General features: G+C 46.6%; 1 protein-coding gene across 3 annotated transcripts in view; it reads right to left on the bottom strand.

Annotated features, from left to right (window-relative positions):
* Positions 1 to 17,842, bottom strand: part of CMTR1 (cap methyltransferase 1) — a 45,201-nt gene that overhangs the window by 5,437 nt on the left and 21,922 nt on the right. For 2 of the 3 annotated variants that reach the window (XM_033102901.1, XM_033102902.1), the window contains 11 exons: positions 16,122 to 16,320; positions 14,469 to 14,587; positions 12,398 to 12,494; positions 11,936 to 12,068; positions 11,074 to 11,253; positions 4,830 to 4,886; positions 4,061 to 4,118; positions 3,496 to 3,564; positions 2,399 to 2,530; positions 1,407 to 1,529; positions 660 to 751 (listed from right to left, as the gene is read on the bottom strand). In XM_033102901.1, coding sequence (XP_032958792.1) covers positions 660 to 751; positions 1,407 to 1,529; positions 2,399 to 2,530; positions 3,496 to 3,564; positions 4,061 to 4,118; positions 4,830 to 4,886; positions 11,074 to 11,253; positions 11,936 to 12,068; positions 12,398 to 12,494; positions 14,469 to 14,587; positions 16,122 to 16,320 — 1,259 coding nt within the window. The remainder of the gene's footprint in view (positions 1 to 659; positions 752 to 1,406; positions 1,530 to 2,398; positions 2,531 to 3,495; positions 3,565 to 4,060; positions 4,119 to 4,829; positions 4,887 to 11,073; positions 11,254 to 11,935; positions 12,069 to 12,397; positions 12,495 to 14,468; positions 14,588 to 16,121; positions 16,321 to 17,842) is intronic. The other variant, XM_033102903.1, reaches the window with a different exon arrangement.

Below are 17,842 nucleotides of genomic sequence, written 5' to 3'. Positions count from 1 at the left end.
GCCCCCAGGAAGCCCCCACTGCCGCTGTCCGCTGACGTCTTCATGCGTGCCCTCTCCCTCTCTCTGGACTCAGACCTCTAGTTTCGCTACAGCTGGCTTTTCCTGACGTGCGCATTCAGCTGAGCTCAGGCAGCCCCACTGCACTTCCGTGTCATCTTGGTTGTGTCTGCTCCATCCCCCGAACCACACACCACAGTCCACCCACTCGGATAAGCCGAGAGTGACGTCAGCGACGTGGTGCTGCAACCTGTCCCTCCCTCCTTTTGGTCCCCCTACTCCCTTAACAACGAGGCACCCAGCCACCAACACAAGTGCCTCTGTGGGGTTGTGGGATCCAGATGAACTGACTTAAATGGGACGAGACATGTTCTTCAGAGAAGGCCCTCCTTCTCCCCTCTTGCTCAGCCTTAACCCAAACATCACCTCTGACCTGAACAACTGTGGCACGGTGGGAGTGTGCCACTACGTGCCCACCAAGCCCAAGCCCTAGCAAACTCTGGAGTGCCACGCCCGTTTCTCCCCAGACCTTGGAACCAGCTCATGGCTGGAAGAGGGGAAACTGTAAATATGTCCTTAAGCAGAAAAGGCCTGGGTGCGGGCCCACCCTCAGGCTGCTGCCTGGCCCTCCCCACCCACCCTCCCCAGGGCCCAGGCCAGACCGCTGGTTAAAGTGCTGCTCCCGCACGTCGCTGCCATTCAGCACGAGGACATCCAGGATGTGGATCGCACTGATCTTCCGCTGGGCCTTCCCCTAGAAAGACAAGTACACTGCCCACCCTGCCAGGCATTGGCCTGGGGCCCCTCTGCCCACCGTGGCACGCTGGCCTCATTCTACCTACAGCGGGAGAAGGGAAGGGCTCTAAACACAGGATATTTCTTTTGCCTCCCTCCCAGCTGATTCGTAGCACTGGACTGGCCCAGGCTTGTGAGCAGACAGAGATCTGAGGCTTGGATCAGATCCTTACACTTCAAACCCCAGGTGCTCCCAGCCAGGGCCTGGCTTCCCACTCCTGCCAACTGTTCCCAGTGACGGTTTTACATCATCCGTGTGGCTGCAACACCCAAAGCTCGAGGGGAACAAGTTGCTTCTTTCCCAAGGGATCCCAGGTCAAAAATTAAATCAGCAGCTAAAAACTACCCAGTAGGCCCACCAGGGCCCTGGATGCAGAGCTGACAGATGTGTCCTCTTTCACATATGGGGACTGGGTTTCCTACCTGAATATACCATGGCTTAGACAACTGCTCAAGGAGAAGGAATAATTACAAAGCCTTCCCCTGGCCATGGGCCCTGTCAGGCACCATATACCATGTAACCCAGTTCACTTGGGGGCGAAGGGCCAAGCTCAGCTGTGCCCCCCGTTTCCTAGCTGGCAGGGCCAGGACACACGAGCAGAACCACCTCTGACCTCCCCTTTCAGCTCATGGACGATCTCCACAGAGAGCAGAGTGTCCCGGGGTAGTTCTGTCTTCAGGTCCAGCTTGACCCAGCGGTCTGATGGGCGGCCATCCCACGTGTAGATCTGGGACTTCTAGGGCAGAGAGAAAGGCCTGGCTCAGGCAGGCATGGCGATTGAGGGGCGAGAGGCTCAGATCTTAAAAGGGCTTCTAGTTGGCAGCCCCCGCTGACAAGGCTGGGAAATGTCAGAAGACAATGTCTGGGAGAGATGAGTTGGTTCTAGTTCAGTGATAATGACATTGCGGTCCGCCGCCGGAGAGACCGACTCTGTGCCCGAGGTGGGGACACAGCCCGGGCACCATTCCAAAGGCCTGAGTCCATGATTAGTGGCCCTCAGGAAAGGTCTAGCTTGGTGCATATGTCTGAGGTGGGTTTGCTGAAGGGTCCAGAGAGCAGACCGGGAGAGAAGAAGTAAAAAGAGAAATGTGAGTGGACACACAGAAAAGAAGGAAGGAAGAAGAGATAAAATTATATAGAAAGACAAATCAGAGTGGAAAGAAAGGGCAATGAGTTTACCCAATTAAGTAACACACAGAACTGAGTCCAAGGGCCCCAAGTAAGGAAAGGTTGTATCTTTGCAAGAAGGGATGACATGGGGTGGTGGTGGTGTCACAAAGAACCGGCTGCATGGGCTCAAGCCCCATGAGCCTGCTGACCATCCTGCTAGCCTGGGGGAAGCTCCGTATCACAAGAGGCGATGTTCCCTTTAGCAATGCAGAGATAAGCATATTACATAAACGAAAGAAAGAATGAATGAATGACAACTGCCTAACTCAGAGGAAGAAAGGAAGTGAAGTTACAAGAAATGCCTTCCCTAGGGTCAAAGCCCCAGTTTCTTGGTGCTAAGAGGACAGGCACTGAGTGACAGGCAGCTGTCCAGATTCCACAGGCAGAGGGCAAGCGTCCCACCCATCGCTGGGCAGGAAGCCAGCGCACACTTACCCCCAGGCCGATGAGGAACTTCTGCTCACTGCCAGACACCATGCAGCGGTAGTCAAGCACGGGGCGGATCTTCTCCAGGGTTTTGGAGGTGAGCAGTGTGGGCTTATAGCTGAAGATGTCAATCTCAGTGCCCTGCAGCCCCGGGTCAGAGAAAACACGGCTGGGTTGGGGGAAGGGACAGGCGCTCAGTACAGTGCCTATGTAGGGGTGGTGCCGGCTGGGAGAGGCGAGGGGCAGGAAGCACTCCATCTCTGAAACATCCCCCTCCCCTCCCACCCCCGCTCTCCCTAACCATACACTGACTGGGACCTAATTCCATCTGCCTGCAGTGTTCCTTTAGGACCTATTAGGAGAGGTGGAGAAAGGAAACAGCACCAAGTCCCCAAGTACAGATCGATTTACCAGACCTGTAAGGAAATGTCACCAGAATATAAAAGCCACCCCTTCGATAAAACAGAAGGCAAGGACTCACCAGCAGTTGGTGTGAGAGCAGTTAAGTGATCTCTCCACCCCATGCAGAAAAATATGCACATGCTAATCTTTTGAGGTCTTCTTCAACCTCATTCTCCAGTCCCTGGCCCCACAAAACCAACGCAGTGACCCACAATCTGGGCCAGATTTAAATGAAGCCCCAGGAAAAACTAGAAGTCGGGTGGCAGGAAAAAACAGGGCAGAAGAATTCCAAGGCCCAGCTCACCAGAAGCAGGACAGGGAGCCAAGGTTAGGCCAGCCCCATCGAGGGGGTCTCCTGGCCGCCCCCCGGCCCTCTGCCCAGCTCCCCTGCCTAAGATCATCCCACACTTCACGTCTCCCCTGCAGGCAAATCCCATGGGACCCTACACTCGCTGGGGGGTGATACTCAGCACCACTACGGGTGGCCCATCACGACCAGAACCTTCCGGCAGCCTGATGCACCCTCGGGGAACACCGCCCTACGCCAACGGCTCCCACCTGCGGTGGCCTCAGCCAGCTCTGCGGAGCCAGGGTGGTACCTCCACAAGCCCTCGGGAGGCCAGGCCGCTGGGGTTTCAGTGACACCTTCCACACTTAGAGTTAGGCCTCTCTAACTTTTTATTTTCCCCAGATAACAAACTTACCTGGATCAGCTCAAAGAACTTAGATTTCGGGTCTGAGGAAGAAGGAGCAACTCGAGCCTGGTCTGGGATCTGAAGAGACAGCAGAGCCTTGACTGTCAAATGCACTTTTGACCAAGGCATTTGAGTCTATGTAGGCAAGGGGATAGGTTCAGACTGGGGAAGAGGAAACAACATGTAACACAGGAGTCCAGACAGAGGGCGAAGGAGGTGGGTAAGCCAGTCACCGCTCCCTTTCAGGCCCTGTGGGAGCGCGCTCCAAATGCCACTTCCCTTTCTCTGGGGCTCTCTGTGGTCAGCGCTGCCACACAGGGCCACCAGCAGCAAAATAAGGCCTTTTCACCAATCACCCTGTCCTTTATGACCCAGAGGCAGGGCCAAACTGGCAGTGCAAGGGCTGGGGAGACAGCACCCAACGACGCCAAAATGCTCAGCTCTGGACTGCTGGGAGGGGAGGCAGATATGTCCAAGGGGCGGGAGACCTTAAGGGGACGGGGTTGGGAGGCAATCCCATTCTCCTCGATGGCTTTCCTGCCCGAGATAAACAGTGGGCTGCGGAGATGCTCACCCCCCAAAGACGGAGGCACTCTTTCCGGATCTCTGCCTGCCGAGGCTCACTCAGGGTCCTGGGAAAATGAAGAGACAAGCGATTGAAACCTCTATGAGGGACAAGGAGTGTGCCTCCTGTGCGGCCCTCAGAACCCCCGAGCGGAAGTCCCGTGAATGAAATGTGTGCGCACACGGAGGCCATGTTGTCATTAGCCCGGAGCACTTATCACAGTCACACGGCTCTGCCTCTTGAAGATGGGATGACTTCCCCTTCCCACACAAAGGAAAGGGCCCTCCTGACTAACCACCTTGATGACAGGATTCCCTTCCCACACCCCCTTCTTCCAGTTACCCACAGGTACGTTCTGGCTCCTCCTCTCCTGGTACAGGCCATATTACATCCACCCTCACAGACATCACATTGCCTCAGAAAGTTGAGCTAGCTTATGCTCGCCCCTACCAGAGATTTCCCCTAACCAGTCCTACCTTTCCTCTCTCCATCACTCTTTACTCTGTGTCCCCTGAACGTTATGCATTCTACACCCTCTGATGCACTGTTAATAACTTTTCCTGTATCCTTTTCCCTGGTTCCTCTTATCTTCCCAAAGACAATGTAAAGTCTTTAGGGGCAAGGTGAATGCCATCTGCTTCTCTGGCACCCTTCACAGACCACAGCAGAGTGTGAGATAAAAGAGTAGGTGTTTTTAAATGTTTGTTGAAATGAAATAAACAAAACAAAAAGATCATCCCTTGAAATAGGTGAATCACGGAAAGTGGGCAACACTCACGTGTCTTGAACAAAGGCATGGATTTTGGCCAGAGCTTTGATCTGCAGACTACAGTGGCTAGAAGAAAGAAAAAAGAAAAAAAAGATTTATCTCAGAAGGATTACCAAAACAGACAGCTAAAAGACATCAGGACAGAGAAGTTTAGCTGGAGCAGTGACCATGCATATTCTGGGGAGGGGCTGGAGAGTTGACAGAAAACCCCCTCGACCACACCCCAATGTGTAGTTACATGGGCCTGCTGAAAGCTCAAGGTAAAGCAGAAAAACTGAGTCAAACCCTTCAGACACTCAAATCCCAAGTCCTGCTAAAAGGAAGTTCTGATTCCATACTTAAAAATGTGAAAGCAGTGGTAAACTGATTCTAAATAGGGCAACAACAAAACCCAGACCCAGTTCAACTACAGACAAACTGACTCAATCCACCTACGCCAATAGTCATCCTCTCTACTCTAGTCTCCACTGATCTTTTACATACAATGTCTGCATTGAATAAAAAATATGAGACATGTGATAAAGCAAGAAAATGTGACCTATTGACAAAAGAAAACTACTCCAATAGAACAAGACCCAGAGATGGTCCAAATGTTGGAATTATCAGACAGAGCCTTTAAAATAACTGAAAAACATATTAAAGGATCTAGTGGAAAAGTTGTATAACATGCATAAAAAGATGGAGAGTATCAGCAGAAATATAGAAACCATATTTTTAAAAGCAAATAAAAATTATAAAAGTGAAAACTATGGTATTAGAGATAAAAAATTATTTTGATGGGCTTATCAACAGACAATAAAGGAAAGAATCTGTGAACTTGAGGACAGACAGGCCAACAGAAACTCAAACTAAAACATAGAGAAAAAAGTGAAAACCATAACAGAGCACATGAGCTCTGGTGGAACAATAACAAGCAGTTTAACATAAATATAATTGGAATCTCGGAAGAAGAGGAAGGAAAGAATAGGACAAAAGTACTGACAATAGCTAAGAATTTCCCCAAAATGATGAATGAAATCAATCCACAGTACCAAGATCAGAGAACCCCAAGCAGAGTCCATACAAAGAAAACCAAAAATAGACAACTCATGGAAAACACGCTGAAAACGAAAGACAAAGAGAAAATCATGAATGCAATCAGAGGAGAAAGAACACAGGACATACAGGGAAACAATGCTAAGAACGATGGCTGACTTCTCATTAGAAAACAAGGAAAGCAGAGAACAATATCTTTAAAGTGCTGAAAGAAAAACATTGTCAACCTCAAAATCTATATCCAGTGAAAATATCCTACAAAAGTGAAAGAGAAATAAATACATTTTCAAAAGCCAAAAGCCACAGGAATTAGGCTCCAGCAGACTTGCACTACAAAAATTGGCCAAAAGAAATTCTTTAGGGTGAAGGGAAATGATTCCAAATAGATACCTCGTTCTGAAGGAAAGAATGAAGAATACCAGAATGGCTAAATATATCAGTAAATATCAAGGAACCATTAAAAAAAATTAGATGTACATATTTAGGTGTGTGTGTCTTTGAATCTGTTTGAAATAAAAATAACTGCAATGTATAATATGGTTTTCTATAAAAGAACACAAAGGAAGGAGGACTGTAAATACATGCTTACTGAGGTAAGGTTGTTACATTGTTCATGAAGCAGAATAACTTTGAAGGTAAAATATGATAAATTAAAGATGTACATTGTAATCTCTAGAGTAACAACTAAAACATAACACAAAAGACAAAAAAAAAAATCCAAGGAGATAAAAAGAAATACTACTAAAAAATACTGAATTCACCCTCCACTAAAAAAGGAAAAAAGGAACAGAGAAACAAATAGCAGACAGGGCAAACAGAAATCAAACAACCAAGATAAAAGATTTAAACCCAAACATATCAACAATTACAGTCCATATAAATGTACTAAACACACCAATTAAAAGGCAGAGACTGTCACACTGGATAAAAAAGTAAGACCCAACCATATGTTACTTACAAATACAAAGACACATTGAAAATAAAAGGACATAAAAAGACAAACCATGTAAAAAGCAAAAGAAAGCTGATGTTGCTATATTACTATCAGACAAAATAGACTTCAAGACAAAGAATATACTAGACATAAAGAGGATATTTCACAATGACAAGAGGTCAACTCATTAAGAAGGAAAAATCTTAAATGTGCATATGCCTACTAACACAGATCCCAAATATATGAAGTAAAAACTAAAGAAATAGACAAATCACAATTGAACAATCATAACTGAAGACTTTAACAGCCCTCTTTTAGCAGGTGACAGAATAAGTAGCCAAAATACCAGTTAAGATATAGAAGATCTGAAAAAAGACTATGAACCAACTCAACCAAATTAACATTTATAGAACACTATACCCAATAACAGCAGCTGGAATATTTACCAAGATGGATAATATGATGGGCCATAAAAAAAAAAAGCCTCAATAAATTTCAAAGGATGAAGATCATACAGAGCATATTCTGAGTATAGTGGGACAAATCTAATAGGTATCTCGGAAAGCCAAAAATAGCTGGATATTAAATATCACACATCTACATAATCCATGAGTCAAAAAACAAATCATAAGGGAAATTTTAAAAGTACTTTGAACTTTATAGTAATAAAAAAAGGTAACATCAAAATGTGGGAGATTCAGGGCTGGCCTGGTGGCTCAGGCGGTTAGAGCTCCATGCTCCTAACTCCGAAGGCTGCCGGTTCGATTCCCACATGGGCCAGTGGGTTCTCAACCACAAGGTTGCCAGTTCAATTCCTCGACTCCCTCAAGGGATGGTGGGCTCCGCCCCCTGCAACTAAGATTGAACACAGCACCTTGAGCTGAGCTGCCTCCCAGATAGCTCAGTTGGTTGGAGCATGGGCTCTCAACCACAAGGTTGCCAGTTCGATTCCTGAACTCCCTCAAGGATGGTGGGCTCAGCCCCCTGCAACTAAGATTGAACACGGAACCTGGAGCAGAGCTGCTGCTGAGCTCCCGGATGGCTCAGTTGGTTGGAGTGCATCCTCTCAACCACAAGGTTGCTGGTTCGACTCCTGCAAGGGATGGTGGGCTGCGCCCCCTGCAACTAGCAACGGCAACTGGACCTGGAGCTGAGCTGCGCAGGACACAACTAAGACTGAAAGGACAACAACTTGAAGCTGAACGGCACCCTCCACAACTACGATTGAAAGGACAACAACTTGACTTGGAAAACAGGCCTGGAAGTACACACTGTTCCCCAATAAAGTCCTGTTCCCCTTCCCCAATAAAATCTTTAAAAAAAAAAAAAAAAAAATGTGGGAGATTCAGCTACAGCTGTCCCCAAAGGAAAATTTATTTATTTATCTATTTATTTATTTACATATATATAAATTTACTACATATATAAATTTATATTATATATTACATATGCTGTAAGTAATTAAATAAAATTTTAAAATTATAGTATTTGTAATTAAATTTAAAAAATAAAAGGAAATTATTATTTCTTATGCGTCTAGCAACCATCTGACACTGTACCATGCTATCACAATATTATTGACTATATTTCCTATGCTGTATATTACATCCCCAAGATTTATTTGTTGTATACCTGCAAATTTGAACCTCTTATTCCCCTTCACCGTTCCCCCCTATTTTTAATTTTTCAGCTACAGCTGACATTCAGTATTATTTTATATTTCAGGTGTACAGCATAGTGGTTAGACATTTATATAATTTAAGAAGTGATCCCCCTGACTAGTCTAGTACCCTCTTGGCACTATACATAGTTATTACCATACTATTGACTATATTCCCCAAGCTTTACTTTACATCCCCAAGACTATTTTGTAACTACCAATTTGTACTTCTTAATCCCTTCACCTTTTTCACCCTGCCCCCCAGCCCACTTCCCATCTAACACCCTGATAAATCTAGTAGCCATATAACACCACAGCTATTACAATATTATTGACTATATTCCTTATGCTATACTCTACATACCCAAGAATACATTGTAACAACCAATTTGACTTCTTAATCAGTTCTCCTTTTTCACCCCCTCAAGCCCCCCTCCCATCTGGCAACCATCAAAATGTTCTCTGTATCTATGAGTTTGTTTCTGTTTTGTTACTTTTGTTCTTAAGAGTGCACATATAAGTGAAATCACACTACATCTGTCTTTCCCTGTCTGACATACTCCACTCAGCACAATACCCTCCAGGTCCCTCCATGCTGCCGCAAATGGCAAGGACCCATTCCCTTCCATGGCTGAACAATATCCACTGTATGTATGTACCACCTCCTCTTTATCCACTTCTTCCATAGACGGACACCCAGGCTGCCCCTACATCTTGGCCATTGTAAACAGTGCTGCAATGAACATATGGATGCACATGCCCCCTTGAAGTAGAGTTCTGGGTTTATTTGGATAAATACCCAGAATGGGATTACTGGGTCCTTCTTTGTCTCTTGTTTATAGCCTTTGTTTTAAAGTCTATTTTATCTGATATGAGTACTACTACTCAGATTTTTTGTTTGTTTTTTTCCATTTTCATGAAATATCTTTGTCCCATCCTTTTACTTTCAATCTGAAGTGAGTCTCTTGTAGGCAGCATATGTAAGGGTCCTGTTTTCTTATCCATTCAGCCATCCTATCTTTTGATTGGAGCATTTAATCCATTTACATTGAAAGTAATTGTTGATAGACATGTAGTTACTGCCATTTTATTATTCATATTTTTGATCTTTTTTTTTTTCATCTTAAAGAAGTCCCTCTAAGATTGCTTGTAACTATACTTTGGTGGTGATGAACTCCTTTAGCTTTTTCTTGTCTGGAAAGCTCTTTATCTGTCCTTCGATTCTAAATGATAGCTTTGCTGGGTAGAGTAATCTTGGTTGTTCTCCTTGGGGCTTAATTTTCTCTTTTTCTAGTTTCTTTGATTTTGGACCCTTTTTTCTTTTAATATATTTATACACAGGGATTATAAAGGGAAATTTATAGCATTTAAAAATATGTATATTTAAACCAGATAAGGACTTCAAAAGAATACAGATTCAGAGACTAATATCCCTATGAACTTAGACACAAAAATCGTTAATAAAATATTAGTAAATCAAATACAGCAATATGTGAGTGGTAACTCATGACTGACTGGAGTTCATACAAAAATGCAAGATCTGTTTACCATTTGAAAATCATCAATGTAATTCACTATAAATGGAATAAAGAAGAAAAATAATTTCTATAGATACAGAAAAAGTGTTTGACAAAATTAAACATCCATTTATGATAAAAACTCTCAGCAAACTAGGAACAGAAGAAAAGACATCTGATAAAAGACATCTACAAAAAAGCTACCCTTAGCATCATGCTTAATGGTTAAACATTTTACATTTAAAATCAAGAACAAGGCAAGGATATCTGCTTTCATCACTTCAATTCAGCATCACACTGCAGGAACTGGTCAGAGCAACGAGGCAATGAAAAAACAGCTACCATCATGACCAGCAATTCCACTTCTGGGTGTTTGTCCAAAAGAACTGAAATTAGGATCTCGGAAAGGTATCAGCATCCCCATGTTCACTGCAGCTATTCACAATAGCCAAGATGTGGAAACAACTTAAATGTCCACTGACAGATGAACGGATAAAATGACCTTTTCAACACCTGTTTGGACCCTTAAGAAAGCACTTCTTCTGATTCATTGTTACTATACAACTCTCCAACCTACCTCAAAAAACTTTTATCTAATGGTTGCCCACTTAGAAAACTGAGCCAACTGTCACAACTTTAAATAATTACCACTAACAAGGAAGAGGAAAACAATTAAAGAAAGTTAAAAAAAAAAAAAGAACAGCATTCAGATCACCCATCTGGGGAACTCATGAACTGGCAAAAGCTTTGGTACCAGAAACTTCCAAAGCATGTCACATATTAGCTTTCCAGCCGTCTCCTGCCTCCAAATAGCAGCTTTACAAGGCAACCACCATGATGGCCTTTTACAAACAGAAGCAATTAAAGGGAAATTACTTCTACCACCAGGGACGCAGAACAGGGCTCCCAGCGAACACCCTTGTCACAGGGTGTGGGAGTAGGATGAGGGTCCCCAAGGTACTCTAAGTCCCAGGGAGCCCTGGAACGAGCAGACCAATCCCAGTTACCCATTTTCCAGGGTTGACCAAGAGCCAGTCATTCAGTCCTTCGTTCTCTGGCTTCTCCGATACCCTAGAGGAGCCAGCAAAAAACACCTGGTTTGCTCACCTCTCATTGGACCGTATCATGTAGTCAGTAAATTCCTGGTCTTCCTTGATCACCTTCAAGGGGACCACAAGGTTGACATCGGAATCAGAGTTCCGCAGCTGGTTGAGCTTAATATTGACTGAGAAGAGGTAATCCCGCACGTCGTCTATGCCCACCTTCAGGCCCTTGCACACCACATACCTGCAGGAGAAAGCCCGTCACTCCACTGAGCAGGGCTTCCCCGCCACCAGTCCTCCTCCCCAAGCCCCTTGCTGGGTCACGCAGCTCAGGAGCCTTAAGTCTATGCACAAAACACAGCACAAACTCTGTGCTGTAAACATTCACCTCAAATCCTTCCTTCTTACATTGGGTTGTATTTCTCCTCTCTAGGGCAGTCGTTCCCCCTGCCCTGTGCCAGTCTAGCTGCATCACCATCACCCGGGGGTCTGGTAAGTTACAGACTTCATCAATCACACTCTCCAGGGATGGGGCCCAGAAGTCGGGTTTTAACAAGCCACCCAGCAGTATGGATTGGCCACATCTTCCCTCACACTGTGCCCGGACATTGTGTCCTGCCAGGTAGCCCCCTGGCCCTGCCCCGATCCATATCCCTCCAGATATCCCTTCTATGGGTCACCTTCTCTCTCCTGCGTCAAGTCAAGGATCTCCTCCATGAGAGTGGTGAATAAGGCACATGGAGACAGAGGCAGAGGCTGACCTGGCCTATCACAGAACCAGTAAGACACGAACCCCGCCGCCTCTTGGCGCTAATCACTTCTTTAAAGTCAAGGTTTTTACTGTAGCTTGAGCAGAAAGCTGCACCAGGATGTGTGTTCTGCCATTTAGCCAACTAGTCTGATGACGATGGAGAGGAAAACCTCACCTCTCTGAGTTGGCAGGTCGGCTGGTAATAGGCTTAAAGAGACAGACTCGTTCAAAGCAGCAGTACAGCAGGTAGATGAGCCCCACGCTGAACGGTGTGAACAGGTCAAAGGTTTTACAGAGGAAGTGGCCGCCTGGGTTAGAGAGAAGACACCAAGAGCCGTCAGTGGGTTCTAGTCCAAGAGGTGGGTAAGGCAGTGTCAGGGAGTAAATATGACCAGTCAGGGCCCAGAACTTGGGTCCCCTAAAAGTCAGAGGCAATTTAAGGGGGAGACTTGGCTTTAGAGGGGACTTTTGGGATTCTACAGCACTTTCTTCCCCAAACTCCTCACTCAGCCACTGTCATCTGATATAGGCAGATTTATTTTTTTTTTTATAATTCCATGTCAACCCTTGTACATGCTCTTGTCCAACAGGGCCTCTAAGTGGGTCGTGGGTGGGGAGACGGCTGAGGAAGGGTCACCTGTCCGGACAACCGACAGCGCCATGAGGAACTGACAGAGCAGCAGCTGCTTGCTGAGGATCTCCTGCAGGTTCTCTTGCCCCTCCACGGAGAAACCCTGAAATGGGAGCACAAGGATCAGAATGGGAAAGAGCAGCGATGAAGACTGAAACGAGCATCCCGACCTCATCTTCACTGAGATTTCTTGAAGTGCCTTCATTGCTCTCCACCGCCTGACTGATAAAGGTACGGCGCAGCGTCTGAATTGTTCTGGCATGGTCACATGGCCCGTTATGGGTGAAGCCAGCATTAGGACCAAGGCATGACTACCGGACCAGTGCCGCTTTCCGGCTCTGTCACGCCCAGGGGATGGAACCAGGTCTGCTTGTCCAAGGAGATGGTCCCGAAAATTATAAAACTCACATGGGAATCCAAGGGAAAAGTGAGCAGAACAGAGGCAAAACACTGGCTCGTCACAGGCCCACGACAAGACAGGAAATGGATGCTCTGGTGAGTTTGACGAGCCCCAGGGAGTACGTGTAGCGTGACTGCTCTGCGTGGGCTCCCTCAGCCGCTGTGCTGGCCGCTGCACAGGCCCAGTTTAGACACAGGAGAAAGCGAGCACAACTCTGACGGTCAGTGATCTCTCTTTCCCTTGCTGACCAGGACGTACTCACAAAACCCACTTTCCTGGCCCAAGACCACGGAGCCTCTCCCTCTAGCTGACAGAGTCTCTGGCCAGAGTGTTTGTTCAAAGACTGTAGTTGCTATTCCTGGAGTGGTCTCCTTCCCTGGGAGATGCCCGCAGGGGGCAGGAGCCAAGCTCACAGGGAAGCAAAGGAGGGTGGGTGGAGGAGGGAGGGAAGTTACTGTCCAAGGGGCACAGAATTTCAACTTTGCAAAATGAAAAAAGTTCTGAAGATCTGTTTCATGGCAAGGTGAATATATTTAACACTACTCAACTGTACACTTAAAAGTGGTTGAGATGGTACATTTTAGGATATGTGTTTTTTATCACAATAATTAGTAAATGAGGCTGGCCTCCGTTAAGCTGGCCCCAACTAGGCCAGGTCTCCCTGACTCAGTCCTGTGAAGATAACAGCTAAATGCCTCAACAATGTTTAGCAATGTCTTCCAGGTTACAGGTGTTTCTCAAAATGCATGCCTGTTTATAGTTTCAACCAAAAACAAGGCAGAAGGTTTCTGCCCAAGCAGGAACACAATCCTTGAGTTTGCCACTCTGGTTGCCACTCTGCATCAGCGGCCTCCCAAGCACTATGAGACCCTCACCCCCACTCAGCTGGAGCAGGCCCCACCCCCACCGCCACCCCTGCTGTGCCCTGCTGTGCGCAATGCTGTGGCGAGCAGTAGGGCACCTTCAGCCTGCACATTCCTTCACCTTTCCATACTCTCCTGCCTGAAGGGCCACCCGAAGAGCTCCAGAGGTTTTCTCACCTCTAGCCATGTGACCCTGGAGCAACTGCCATGTTCCCTGTCCCTCCGCTAGTCTAAAACTGTCTGACACATCAGATTACCGGGTGAGAAAGCTGCAGTGGGCCCCTCTGTGCCTCGAGCAGCTACCCAAGGAACAAGGCTCCTTGAATACTGACTTTAGCTCAGCCCCTGACAGAGCCTCCTGGGGGTTCCCCCCGAGCTGCTGCCTTCGGTTATGTGGTCACCTGTCAGCCCACCCAGAGGCTCAGGAGTGGCCATGTGCAGACAGCCTCTGCCAGCAGCAGCATCCAGGTGACACAGGGAAACGTTCTTCCCGGTTAGTTTTGCCTAGTTCATCTTAGCCACGGTCCTCCCTCACTGTATCTCACACCAACTGAGACCCTTTGAAGAAGTGAGCCGAGAAGCGCCACCTGTGCCAAGTAAAGGTGTCCACATCATCACTGCCTTGACAAAGCGATCACTAAAAATACGTACAAAAAAATAAAAAACATCCATCATACGTCCCCTACTATCTGAATAGTGAGCTAGCACCTTACGGTGCAGCTAAAGGACCAAATCACACGAAACAAAAACAAGTCCCCAGCCTCTAACGTGATAAATCCCCAAAGCATCACCCTCTGAAGAGCAGATCACCTACCCCGTCGGCCATCAGAAAGTGGACCCCCTTGCGATCTGTGTTGTCCAGGACAAAATTCCGAAAAGCAGTGATGTTTTCTGGGCGGGTGATGTCTCCATCTCCATCGATCCCGCCCTCACCTAGCGGGACACAAAACTCCCATTTAGCTCCTCTGCCCTGTGCCCCACAGGAGCTGTGAACACAGGAACCCACTGGGTCCCAAGGCCCAGGAGAAAAGTCCCCAGGAGGAGCAACTCATTGCAGCGATGGGCCAGGAGGCAAACATGGGGCCCTGCTATCACGAAGCAGAGAGCAGAGGAGTTGACCGGCCAAGAGCCATCAACTGAACCACAAGGTGCTCGTCTTTAAGACCAAAGTTGTGTTTAAAGCACTTACATTTTGGAACCAACATCGACTTTTTAATAAGGACTGTTAAGAAAGGACTTGGGATTTGCTGCCAAATCACAATCACCAAGACAGAGTGCAGGGGCCGCTGGGGCTGCTGGGCTGTGTTACGGTACATTCTGCACCCCACACGGTCCCACACACGGTCTGGAGATGGGGCGGGGTTTCTGTATGTTAACAACCCTGCCAGGTCTCAGCCAGAGATCAGGTAGTTTCATTTTCTCCTGTCACCAGGAGAGAAGAAAGGAGGAATTACCATATTTTGCCATGTATGATGTGCACCCACATTTTTGGTTCAAACTTTCAGAGAAAAAAATCTTTAGTTTTAATTTTTTAATTCAAATTTTTATTTGTTTACATTTAGGTACTTGTTTTTTGTAGTATAAGGAAGTTTTAGCATTTATTTTTTAACATATTGTGGTACAAGAAATTTTATGTAACAAATACAGTGGTACCTCGGTTTCTGAACGTCTCAGTTGATGAACATTTCAGTTTACAAACACCATAAATTTTATGGATCTATGGTATCATTAGATAGTAAAATTCATGCTAAATTTGCAGTTTTAGGGGTTGATTTTAACGGTCTGAAATGGATTAATCCATTTTGCATTACTTTCTACGGGGAAATCATGCCTCGGTTTTCTCACGTTTCAGAACTCGAATGGTCTGCCGTAACAGATTACATTCGAAAACCGAGGTACCACTGTAATTATAAAACGCAAGAACAGATACAAGGTACAAGAAATTTTACATACCGGTAACAAATTTACGATATTTACGCATCATACAAGGCCAAGAACTCTTCGTCAGTGCAAGTTCATAAGTTCAACAAAATCGATGATCCCATTCCAGGGTATTATTTTGCATATGGATATCATTATTGATTTTAGAGTTACACTTTTAACTCATAAGCATAAATAAAAGAATTAAAAATATTTATATAAATATGGAATTAGTACTACCCATGTATAATGCGCATTATTTTTCCGTCACAATTTTGGGCAAAAAAATACACATTATACATGGCAAAATATGGTAATATGGCTTGGACAAGAGTTTGCCTAGTGAAGGGTTTAACTGTATCCCCCAGGCTGGGGGTAAAAAGGGACAGTTTAGAGAGAACTGGCACCTTCATGACATGGACTGGGAACCCCCGGCTAAGAGACCTGGGAAAGGAAACACAGCAAATGGGTAACAGCTGCTTCTGACCCAAATTCCCCACAGAGGACTGTCCCTCAGAGCCCCTCGTACTCTCCTCAGTGTCCTTACCGTAGTAGGGTTCAAAGAGTTCACTGGAGGCTGAGTAGAAATCCTCCAGCTTAAAGTCATTAGGGCCCTTCAGAGTCATTCCAAAGCCCTTCGCGTGCCACTTCTTCCTCCAGAGCACATACTCCGAGAAGCCCCCCGGGCCCGCGCAGACGTCTGCAAAGTACAGAAGCTCAGCTTCCCGGTCCTTTACCAGTGGTTTCTGCAGGGTAAGTGGAAGACGGGGAGGAAGAGAGAAAAGGTGGCTCAGTGAGGAGCAGGAAGGAGAAGGTAGGGGTAGTAACATAGCCTTTCAGCAAGCACAATGCAGAGTCCCCATCGGGGACACACCACGTAGGAAACGGATCCTCTGTGATTGTCACCCTCTGGAGTTGCCATCCCCGCCTCAAAATACCCGATGCCTTTGGCACCACCAGGCCTAACTCAGACTCCTGATAAAAATGTCTTAATGGGCACCTGAGTGTGCAGTTTTTATTCCTTAGCATCTTTTTCCACCATATCCTGCCTTACAAGGGTCCTACTGAGCAGAATAGATGCTATACCCCCATTACAGATAGGGAAAGAGAGACACAAAGTGACCTGTACCCAGACAGTCTGCCAGAAAGCTAAATCAGAATCCAGTCAGCCCACCCACCAGTCTCAGGGCTTCCTGTCCAACCAAAGCCTGGGGGGCTCTAACATCATCCCTTCCCAGTCACAGCACCTACCTTTCCAGACTATAGCCTCTGCTTCCCTTCTCTCCTTCCTCCTAGGTTCTCCCTACCCCCCCCTTCCTTTCGCCTGCCCCCCACTCCGGTTCAAGCCGTTGTTTCTCAGTCTAGTTGTGTAGGACACAGCTCCCTGACCCACGCTGGTATTATGAGCCTTGTGCTCCCCACCGGTTGGGCAGTCGGTCACCAGTTGTCGTTCGGTAGCTCACAGCAGCTCACGGCAGCTCTTGCTGGCTGCCGGCTGCTCACGCTGGCCACTGGCCGCTCCTGGCAGCACATGGTAGCCCATGGCAGCACACAGCAGCCCACAGCAGCTCACACCAACCTCCGACTGCTCACAGCAGCCCAGCTTCAGGGAGAGCTGTTGTTCACAATCTTAGCTGTAGAGGGAGCAGCTCACTGGCCCATGTGGCAATCGAACCGGCAACCTCGGCGTTAGGAGCACCGCGCTCCAATCACCTGAGCCACTGGGCCGGGCCCCCTCCCTTTTTTTCAATTAACGTTTTTTTTTTTTAAATAATTTTAGATATACAGAGCTGTAAAGAGAGAGTTCTCATACACCCTTCACCCAGTTTCCAGTTCTGCTAACATCTTAGACTGCCACTTGTCAAAATAAGAAACCAACACTGGTACACTACTATTAACTGAACTCCAGACTGGATGCAGACTTCACTGGAGTCCTTGTTCTGTTCCAGGATCCAGTCCCAGGTACCACAATGCACTTCGTCTCCTCCCCATTTGCACTCCCCTCTCTTGCCTTTGCCCCTCTGCTAGCCGGGAACTGACAAGGCCGAGAGGAAAAAAAATACACTAGTGTACAGCTTCCAGGCAGCCCTCAGAGCAACCGCCCCCACCTCAGGAATAACTATGTTACAATAATCATTTGAATTTTTATTAGATTATAGTTTTGGCCACTTCGGTACCTTTAACTCTTAAACTAAAATTTATGCTGAATGCAGCACTGACCCATATTGTATGTCTACACTTCTCTTTTACACACCTAGGCCCTCGATG

This window comes from Rhinolophus ferrumequinum, chromosome 3, assembly GCF_004115265.2.
Source record: "Rhinolophus ferrumequinum isolate MPI-CBG mRhiFer1 chromosome 3, mRhiFer1_v1.p, whole genome shotgun sequence".
In the NCBI taxonomy this organism is placed as follows: domain Eukaryota; kingdom Metazoa; phylum Chordata; class Mammalia; order Chiroptera; family Rhinolophidae; genus Rhinolophus; species Rhinolophus ferrumequinum.
This window is presented reverse-complemented; position numbering and strand designations above follow the sequence as displayed.